Source organism: Eulemur rufifrons, chromosome 20, assembly GCF_041146395.1.
Source record: "Eulemur rufifrons isolate Redbay chromosome 20, OSU_ERuf_1, whole genome shotgun sequence".
NCBI lineage: Eukaryota > Metazoa > Chordata > Mammalia > Primates > Lemuridae > Eulemur > Eulemur rufifrons.
The window spans coordinates 7,823,725-7,833,143 of record NC_091002.1 but is presented as its reverse complement, the minus strand read 5'-3'; the positions used below and the strand labels follow the sequence as shown (position 1 = coordinate 7,833,143).

General features: G+C 63.3%; 1 protein-coding gene across 1 annotated transcript; it reads right to left on the bottom strand.

Moving 5' to 3' along the window:
- Positions 1-480: 480 nt before the first annotated feature.
- ADRA2C (adrenoceptor alpha 2C) lies at positions 481-2,601 on the bottom strand. The gene has a single exon (XM_069496235.1). It carries the CDS (start codon positions 2,377-2,379, stop codon positions 1,000-1,002), a length of 1,380 nt encoding a protein of 459 aa, XP_069352336.1. The 5' UTR covers positions 2,380-2,601; the 3' UTR covers positions 481-999.
- Between the last annotated feature and the right edge of the window lie 6,818 nt (positions 2,602-9,419).

Below are 9,419 nucleotides of genomic sequence, written 5' to 3'. Positions count from 1 at the left end.
GAAACTGGGGGCTGTTCAACCTACTGTGGCCAGGCTGGGCAAGCCAAGGCCTCCAGTCTGGAATAACAGTGTGGGGCTTGCCTTGGCCTCATCCCACCCCATCTCCACACAGAAGGCGTGCAGAGCCTTCTGGCCCAAGGCCACTGGGAGCCCCCCGACCCCGGCCCTGGAGGCCAGGGGGAGGGACAGGATGGGAATGCAAGGAGGACAGCCCCCCAGGACCTAAAGTTGGAGTCAGCTTGGGTGTTCTAGATTCCTTTTGCCTCTTAGCCACTTATAGCACAAGAATTTTGAGTATATATTTTGCACGTATATAAAGCATTTACCTTTAACAAAAAAGACCTCCTTCTCATGCAAGAAGGGAGCTGGGACCTGGAGGCCCTCTGTCTGGCCCTGGGGTGGGGGTGGGCGATAGGCAGGGTGAGGGTCTGGAAGGTACCCCCACCCCCAGGCTTAAGGACTGACTGCTGCACCCAACAGTAGATTACAAAGGTTTATTTAGAAAATAGTTTGGTTGTTTTGGCTGTCGTTTTTGGCAAACACTGAAATACTTTCAGTAATCAAAGCTTGTCAGTGCCCTCTTTCTCCCTGCCCCCAGACAGCCACCCTGACAGGTCCTGGGGAAGTCAGCCCTTGCTCAGATGGTGCCGGGTGGTGGTGCGTGTCAGGGGAGGCTCCTTTCTTACCCACTTGGGGGGCTGCGTCCACCACTGCAGTCTAACACCCTGACCTCACAGTCACACTTCGGCTGGGCCCCGGGGCTGGATCCAGGCTGGAGCCCTAGAAGCAGCCCCTTGCTGAGGCAGGAAGGCAAAGGGGTCTCCCTTTCTCCTCCCTCCTCCCGGGAAGCCCAGCTGTCTCTCGGCCAGGCCACATCCTCTCCTGTCCCCAGAGGCCAATCCATCCAGGGTCTCTGGGGAAGCTGCCCTGCCTGCCACCTGCTCCGCCCAGCCCCTGCTCGGGGCGGCCAGGATCTCCGGGCGAGGCGGCTTTTGCGGGTCACTGCCTGAAGCCCCTTCTCCTCCGTCGGAAGAGGATGTGCTTGAAGGAACGCCGGAAGTCCTGGTTGAAGACGGTGTAGATGACCGGGTTGAGCGAACTGTTGCAGTAGCCGATCCAGAAGAAGAACTTGAAGAGCGGGCCAGGCACCTGGCAGGCCTCGCGGCAGATGCCGTACAGGCTGTAGCTGAAGAAGAAGGGGAACCAGCAGAGCACGAACACGCCCATGACCACCGCCAGCACGAAGGTGAAGCGCTTCTCGCGCGCCTGGGCCACCTTGCGGCGGCACACGCTGCTGCGCGCCCGGCGCCGGCGCGACAGGAAGAACTCGACGGAGCGTGAGCTGGCGCGCGACAGACGCCCGCCCGGCCCCGGGGACCTGGCGGCGGCCAGCGCCCCCGACTCGGCAGCCCCTGCCGCCGGCCCGTCGGTGCCGCCCGCGTCCCCCTCGGCGCCCGCGCGCCGCCGCCCGCCCCGCCGCAGCGCACCCCGGCGCCGCCGCCGCTCAGCCGCCGCACTGCTCTCGTCCGGCTCCACGTCGGCGCGCGGGGGCGCGCAGTGCCCGTTCTCGCCCGTTCCCGCCGCCGCGCCCAGCCCGTTCTCCGTGGTCGGGGACGCGCCGTCGGGGCCCGCGGGAGCGCGCTTCTCGCTGAGCGTGCGCGTGCGCAGCTTGGCCACACGGTAGATGCGCGCGTAGACCAGGCCCATGATGAGGCAGGGCGCGAAGAAGGAGCCGATGCAGGAGGACAGGATGTACCAGGTCTCGTCGTTGAGGCCGCACTGCGGATAGGCGGCGCCGTCGGGCCGACGGTAGAGCGAGACGAGCGGCGGGAAGGAGATGACTGCCGAGATGAGCCACACGGCCACGATGGTGGCCTTGACGCGGCGTGGCGTGCGCTTCAGGTTGTACTCGACGGCCTGCGTCACAGACCAGTAGCGGTCCAGGCTGATGGCGCACAGGTGCACGATGGACGAGGTGCAGAAGAGCACATCGAGCGCCAGGTACACACCGCACCACACCTGCCCGAAGTACCAGTAGGCCATAAGCTCGTTGGCCAGCGAGAAGGGCATGACCAGCGTGGCCACCAAGATGTCAGCCGAGGCCAGCGACACCAAGAAGAGGTTCTGTGGCGCGCGCAGCGCCCGGCTAGTCAGCACGGCGATCACCACCAGCACGTTGCCCACCACGGTGAAGACGATGAGGAAGCCCACCACGGCCGCCAGCCCCGCCACGGCGCCCGCCGAGTACTGGCCGGGCGGCGGCCCCCAGGTAGCACCCGAGGCGTTGGCGCCGCTGCCCCCCTCGCCGGCGCCGCTCACATTGGGGCCCGCCACCGCCGCCGCCGCCGCCAGCGCCGCCGCCAGCGCCGGGGACGCCATGGTCCTCCCGCGAGCTACGCGGTCCCTCCTGGAGCCGGGGCGCAGCCGCGGCAGCTTGGGCGCCCCGCAGCCCAGGTCGGCGCCCGCATCGCCGCCTGCTCTTTGGGCGCGCCCGCCAGGGACCGCGGTGCCCCACAGCCGGCCCTCGGCCGTGGTGGCTCGGCGGGCGGCGCGCCGGAGAGCTTGGCTGCCGGGCTCCCCGCAGCTGCTGAGCGCGTAAGTGCAGAGCAGGAGGCGCCCGGAGCGAGCGGCGACGCGGCGGCGGGGGGGAGGGGGCAGGTCCCGGGGTCCTCGCGCGGCCCCGCCCTCGGCCCCGCTCACGGGGAGCGTCCCGGCCGCGAGCCCACGGCGACGCGGCGCCCGAGCCGGTGTGCCAGAGCGGCCCCGCGGCCCCAGCGCCCGGCCCGGGCGCAGGCTGCGGGCGGCGGCGGCGGCGGCCCGGGCGCTCCGCCTCCCATCCGGCCGGCTAGGGCTCTGCGCGCCGGGGCTCGGGCCGCCGCTCCTCTGGGCCCCCGCGCCCGCGCGCACCCTGCGGCTCCAACTTTACTTTCCCGGGCCGGGCGCCGGCGCCGCCGCGAGTCCTCCTCCCAATGCTCCGGCGCGGGCGCCCCCCGCGGTCCGCGCTCCGCCGTGCGGGCGCCGCCTCGCCAGCCGCGCCTGCTTCGCTCGCCGGTGCCGCGCCGCCGCCGCCCCCTCCGCCCTGCGCTGGGCGCTAGTGCCGCCGCCGGGCTGGGCTGCCAACTTAGGTCGAGTTGCGCAGCGGGGAGGGCGCGCGGGGCGGGGCGGGGCGCAGGGCAGGCCCGCGCCGCCCGCCCTAGGGGAGCCGGCCGGGAGCCGGAGCCCGCGGACGCCTTGGCAAACCTGCCCGCGCGGCTCCGGGGAGGAGGCCGTGGCGGCGGCGCGGGGTGCGCGCTCGGCGAGGGCGCCCCCTCCAGGGCCCTCTGCAGCCTGCGGGACGGGGCTGGGCGCCGGCCGGCCTGAGCGGTGAGTTTCAGAGCCTGCTCTTTCTAAGACTGGAGCTTCCTTCACCTCCCCTGGCACAGGATACGCGCGCGGTGGCGCGCACAGGCGCGCGCGGCCCTGGCCGGCTCAGGGGGTCCACGGCGTGATTGAAGAGCTAGCCTCTCGCGGCCTGGGGAGGGCGCGACACTGCCCGGGTGCTCGCTGGTCCTGCCGAACTTGGGATCTGGCTCAAATCCCTGTCGGTGCTCTCCGGCAGAGCCTTCTCCCCACCCACACCGGCCTCAGTTCCCTCCTCTGCCCCCTTCCCAGCGCTGCTGGAGCATGAATCATAACGGCGGTGCCTGTGGAAGCCCTGGGCAGGCTCCCAAGCTCTGCGCCCATGTTGGCAATTATTGAAGTTTAATTCTTATGCGCTGAGGCCCTGCTTTTAAAGGGTGGAGGGGTGTTCACAATTACCACCTCCGACAAACACCCAGACTGAACTGCATGGATGAGAGGCTGTTTTGCGTGGGTGGGCTCGCGAGAGCAGCTATTGAGGTCACCCTGCTTCCCCTGCCCCGCGTCCCTGTGCATCCATTCAGCAGATGCGCACTGTCATTCACAGCCCATGTTGGGTGCTGGTGGCCGCCTCCAGGCAGCCTGAGACAGACGCCTAGGGAGGAGGTGGCCCAAGGGGAAAAGTTGGAGTTCCCAGGTCTGACACTTCTCTGCTGGGACTAAAGAGGTGACCCCTTTCTCCCTGCCATTCAGAAACACACCCCATTGGGGCCGACAGCAGAGAGAGGGAAGTTGTCGGGGAGGTGGCTCCTGGATGCCCAGGAGGTCACCTTATAAGGGGTTGGAGCAACTCTGTGCCCCCACCAGTGACGCCGAGAAATGTCCATGGTTTGGGGCAGCTTCTTTTTGAACTCCTGAGGGGTGCCTGCATCACCGCAGCCTAGAGCGTTCTCCTAGGCTGGGCAGCCTTACGAGAGGAGCACTGCCGTCCCAGCAGAGACGCTGCTGCGCGAATCCTCCTTATTCACTGTGTTTGTCACCAGCAGAGGCTATGGGAGCACAGAGAGGACTGAACCAGGGCCAGGCAGAAGCCAAACATTCTAGATGATGGGCCTGCCCAGCAGGGGTGCACTTTGGGGGCACAGTGGCCATGGCTGTCATGAGAGAGGTGTGTGACCCAGAGAAGTTGGACATTTGCCATCCCTGCTGAAGGCCCTCCTGGTCCTGGAGGCCTAAAAGGTGCCATGGGTCACTGGCACCTGCAGGTGCACTTTGCAGGGAAGACCCTTGTCTATATTGGGCCTTCTGCTGTGTGCAGAGAGGGAGGGGCCTGGCCTCGAGGCACTCACGGTCTGGGGCAGGCAGTGCCACCCACTGAGATGGGTGCACTGATGGCACTCCGTGCTCTGGGGTTCTTTCCTCAGCGTGGAATTGGAGTTGTCAAAGAAAGCTTCCCGGAGGAGGTGACCAAGCTGTGCTCGGAAAATGAGGAGGAGTCACGAGGAGAGGAGAGGCCCGGTAGGCCGTGCTCCCCAGGGTAGCATGGGCCTTGTTCTGGAGGTGTGTGGAGCCAGGGCAGTGGTGTTGGTCCGATGGTCAGATGCAGGTTTGGGAGCTCTGTCCCTTCCCCAGCAGCTGCCAGCTACATGGGCCTCCCCCATACCACGAAGGGGCTCTCATCTTTCGAGAAGTGCTTTGGGGGATGCACGGGTGTGGGGACCATCCATCCAGGATCCTGGCTCTGTCGACATGTTCACAAGCGACGGCAGCCTAGGCACTTGAATTTGGAGGAAAAAAGGGACAGAGTGCCTGGAGTCTGGAGCCGGACAAGCCACACCACTGACCAGGAACAGCTCCTCAGGCCAGCCAGGCTGAGGGCATCTGGAGGGCCTGGCCTGTGAGTGGCCCAGGTCCTTGGGGACGGCAGCCAGCATGTTGACACAGTGCCTCCGGTAACACCTGGCGTGGCCTGGGAGGGAAAGGAGGGTCTACTCCAGACCTGAAGCCAGGGAGCGAGGAGAGCTGGGTGCCCTGGTCCTTAGCAGCAGCGATGTCTGGAATGTGCTTAGGGACTGTATCCTACACAGGCCCCTGGGGATCCCACGGATTGAGCTATTTACAAGGGAACTGGAGCTGTCTGTTACCCTAGACGTGAAATTGGGCTTGACAGACCGCTCCAGATTGTCCAGTAACAAGCAGAACAGTGTGCACCCAGAAAGACTGCCTGTCCCCATGAGTGGCCGGTGTCCAGGCCCGGGCTGGGCATGACCAGGAGGAGTGACGCAGGAGGGTGCTACAGGGAATCAGGCTGCAGTGATGGGGCCATGGGGGCTAGGTGTGTACACACACTTGTGGAGGCACGTTGGGGACAGCATGGGTACATTTCAGAAGAAAAACCATGTGGGGAGCAGTGTCCTGGCACTGCAGAGGTGCACTTACACTTCACCTCCTCTGTGATGAGCGAGGCCCAGGGGGCACGGGATGGTCCATCCAGGGCCATGCAGCCACGGGGCATTGGGTCCTGGGTCCTGGCTGCTCTGGCAGAGAGAGCTGGTGGGCTACACGTGAGAAGGGGTTTGGGTGCACGCCTGCTGGATGCACACCTGGGCTGGGGCACTCAGCTTCACGTGCAGCCTCAGCTCGGGTTGAGGGGAGCTTGTCTGTCTCCTTCAGCCACCTTCCTGCACACACAGGTAGGTGTGCATGCGTACACACACATGCACAGTGTCCACATGCATATGTGTCCACAATACCTGTGTGCACACATACACATCTATGTGCATGCAAGCACAAACATCCATACACACACACCTATCCACATGTCTGTGTGCATGCACAGACATATGTTTTCACAATCACATGCACACATACATACTGTGTATGCACACATCCACACACGCTATGTATGCACACATTGTGCACACATACCATGTCTGTTACACAGTGCATCCACACACTTACGGATGCATGTAGATAGTGTATACACATGTATGCACATATACATGTTCACACACATGCATACATGCCCACATGTTGCACCTGTCCTTGTACTCTGCACATGCATAGACACATGCATGCACACTAACACATCCCTGCACATATAGTGGGTGCCCATATATCCATACACATGCACACACAACACACTGGTGCACACAATTATGTTCATGTGCTGTGCATAAATGTGTGCATGCATACCCATGCTTGTACATGTACATGCATCCATGCACATACACAGGTGCATGCACATCGCTGCACATACCTGTCTCCAGGCACACACCCAATGGTGCACATGCACACATGGCTTCACATGTGTGGATGCACACAGATACATGCAGCACATGTGCACAGGTACCCGTGGCCTTGCTCACCCTCCTAGGCTGCAGCAGGGATGCATTTCTGGGCCGCCACTGCAGGCCATTCTAGGGATGAGGCTGGATTCTGTCTCACCTCCCAGCCTGTCTACATCCACCGGGCCCTTGCAGACAGCTCTTCAGCCCTTCCCTCCAGGCCGTGAGACCATTTGTCACGACCTTGTGTGGGCCCTGGGCCTTGGCGCAGGCAGTCCTCATGGTCTGCCCAGCCTTTGCCCCGTCTTCCTGGGACTCTTACTTCAAGACTTGTCGCATGAGGCTCCTCCTCCAGGAAGCCTCCGTGATCTCCCAGCTGGGCCTGGGCTTCCTTTGCTGGCCGGCATGCCCTGCGGGGCATGGCCATTGTCAGTGACTATGTGTCTCGGCTGTAGGCTCTTGAGAAGAGGCCCTGTCACTGTCCCCACTGCCTGGTTTAAGGCCTGGCTCCCAGCTCCCAGCTCCCAGCAGGGGCTCAGTGGAAGCCTGTGTGCCTCTGCAGGCAGCCCTGAGATAGTCCGCACCTCCTCAGCCATGCTGGACACCTGCAGGGTGCTAAGTGCAGGTGGGCCCAGGAGAGCACAGGGTGCCCTTTCTGCCTCAGTTCTGTGGAGTCTGGGGTCATCCAATGTGGCTTTAAGCCTCTGCTCAGACCCTTACTATCTGGCAGCAGGTGAGCCCCTGTGGGCCTCAGTGTTCCCTGTCTGTGAAATGGGGCCTTGGCCTGATGGTTTCGAGGCCCTGCCTGCTCTGAGTGCCTTCCCTCTGGCCCACTCGGCTGTGAGCCCTGTGGGGGCGTCGCGCCTGGCCTGCCCCCTCTGCCCTGGTCGGTGCCCGCAGGGGAGGGGAAGAGCCTGGAGGTGGGGAGAGACCTGAGGGAAGCCAGCCGGTTTTCTTGTCTCAAGACCAAGTGGTCGTGCTTTCTCCCTCAAGCCAAGCTGAGAATTTTTTCCTCAATGTTTATTTGAAATTTCATTTTTAAAGATGAGGCAGGGAAAAAATGAAGCTTGCTTCCTCCCTGCCTCTCCCTGAAGAATTCCAGAAACTGGTTTGTCTTGTCAGGACATGGCAGGGGCCTGCTGGCCGCGCTGTCCCCGCACTGCCACAGGCAGAGCCAGAGCCTATCGATCCGCAGGGTGGGTCTGGCCCAGCCGCGTTCGCGGAGCCGCCAGGTCGCTCCGGAGAGAGGACTGCTTCGGGGACTGGCTTTGATTTGCAGTGAGTGTAATAGACTAAAGCAATGGGTCAGCATGTCTTATTGAGCACCGGCTGTGTACCTCAGCCCGGGGCCTGCTGGGTTCAAGGGCAGACGCCCCCACCCCCCCCACCGGCCTCCAGCTGGTCCCTGCCTGGGCCCCTCTGCCCTGGCTGCAGCCTGCCCCAGCCTTGAGCCGGCCCTTTCCCCAGGCATTCCCTGCTGGCCTCAGCTGCTGCCCAGAGGTCCCCGAGCCTGGCATTCAAGGCCCTCCAAGGTCAGGCCTCAACCCAGAGCCCTTCATTCATTCAGTCATTCATTCAATCCACAGACAGTGCGGGTCACCTTTTGTGTACCAGCCCTGGAGGACAGGGGCGGCCCTGGAAGACCTGACCTCTGCTATCCCACCGTCCTGGGCCCTGGCCTAGGGGAGACGCCCCACGGGCCTGCAGCCTAGGCTCTGGAGTCAGGCCAACCAGGTTTGGCCCATGTGACCCTAGCGAAGCTGCCTGTCTTTTCCGGGTCTCATTAGCCGTGTGCAGACTCCCCGAAATGGCATCTGCAGAGCTCTGAGCCCACAGCCGTGCCTCGCAGGGTGGTGTGGGAGGGAGGCCTCCCAGAGGACAAGTGAGAAACTTGCAGTGAGGCCCACTGCCTTCCCCTGTTGGTTGTGCACACGTGAGGATGCAAGTCCTGGAGCTGCAGCAGCCGCCACGTGACCAGGAGGCACCAAGGATGAGGGTGAAAATCACAGGAGGAAAGAGGCTGTGTCCCTAATGCCATCGTTCCTGAGCTTCCACGAACCCACCGGAGCCACCCTTTGGCCAGGCTTCCTCCTGCTGACAGATACTAAGTGGCCTTATTGTTTTATTCCTCTGGGGAGGAATGTTCTGCAACTTGCAGCTGAATGTGTCCTAGCAGTTTGCTGTCACCAGCCCTATTCTGCCCCCCCCCACACCCCCAAAGATATCCCTGTTCTAATCTCCAGAACCTGTGTGGCCTTGCCTACCGAATGGGGCTCTGCGGGTGTGACCAAGGTGAGGACCTTGCAGTGGGAGGCCCCCTGGATGACCTGGGTGGGTCCAGCGCAGTCGCAGGCTCCTGGTGAGTGAGAGAGGAGGAGGAGGGTCGCAGAGGAGCTGTGAGGACAGAAGCAGAGGTTGAAGTGACGTGCAGAGGGGTCACGAGCCTGGAACGCGGGAGCCTCTAGAGGCTGGAGAGGCCCAGAAACGGATTCCCCCAGAGCCTCCAGAAGGAGCCATCCCTGCAGACCCATCTCCCACTTCTGACCTGCAGAGCTGTGACACAGTCTGTGTTACTGGTGGCAATTTGTCACAGTGGCCATAGGGAATGCATATGGCACCCGTGGAGCTTGAGGGGTGGATGAACGCGGCATGCCACGGTGGGCGCGATGGAACTCCCCAGCCTGTCAGGCCCTGGGCACGAGGGGCTGTCACTGCCGTAGTCCTGCCTTGGCTGCTGAGTCGTGTGATATTGGGCAAGTCACCTGCCCTCCCTGAGCCTCAGTTTCCCCATGT

Excerpts from the sequence above, each read along its gene's own strand:
- ADRA2C (XM_069496235.1), bottom strand. The coding sequence starts at position 2,379 with ATGGCGTCCCCGGCGCTGGCGGCGGCGCTGGCGGCGGCGGCGGCGGTG.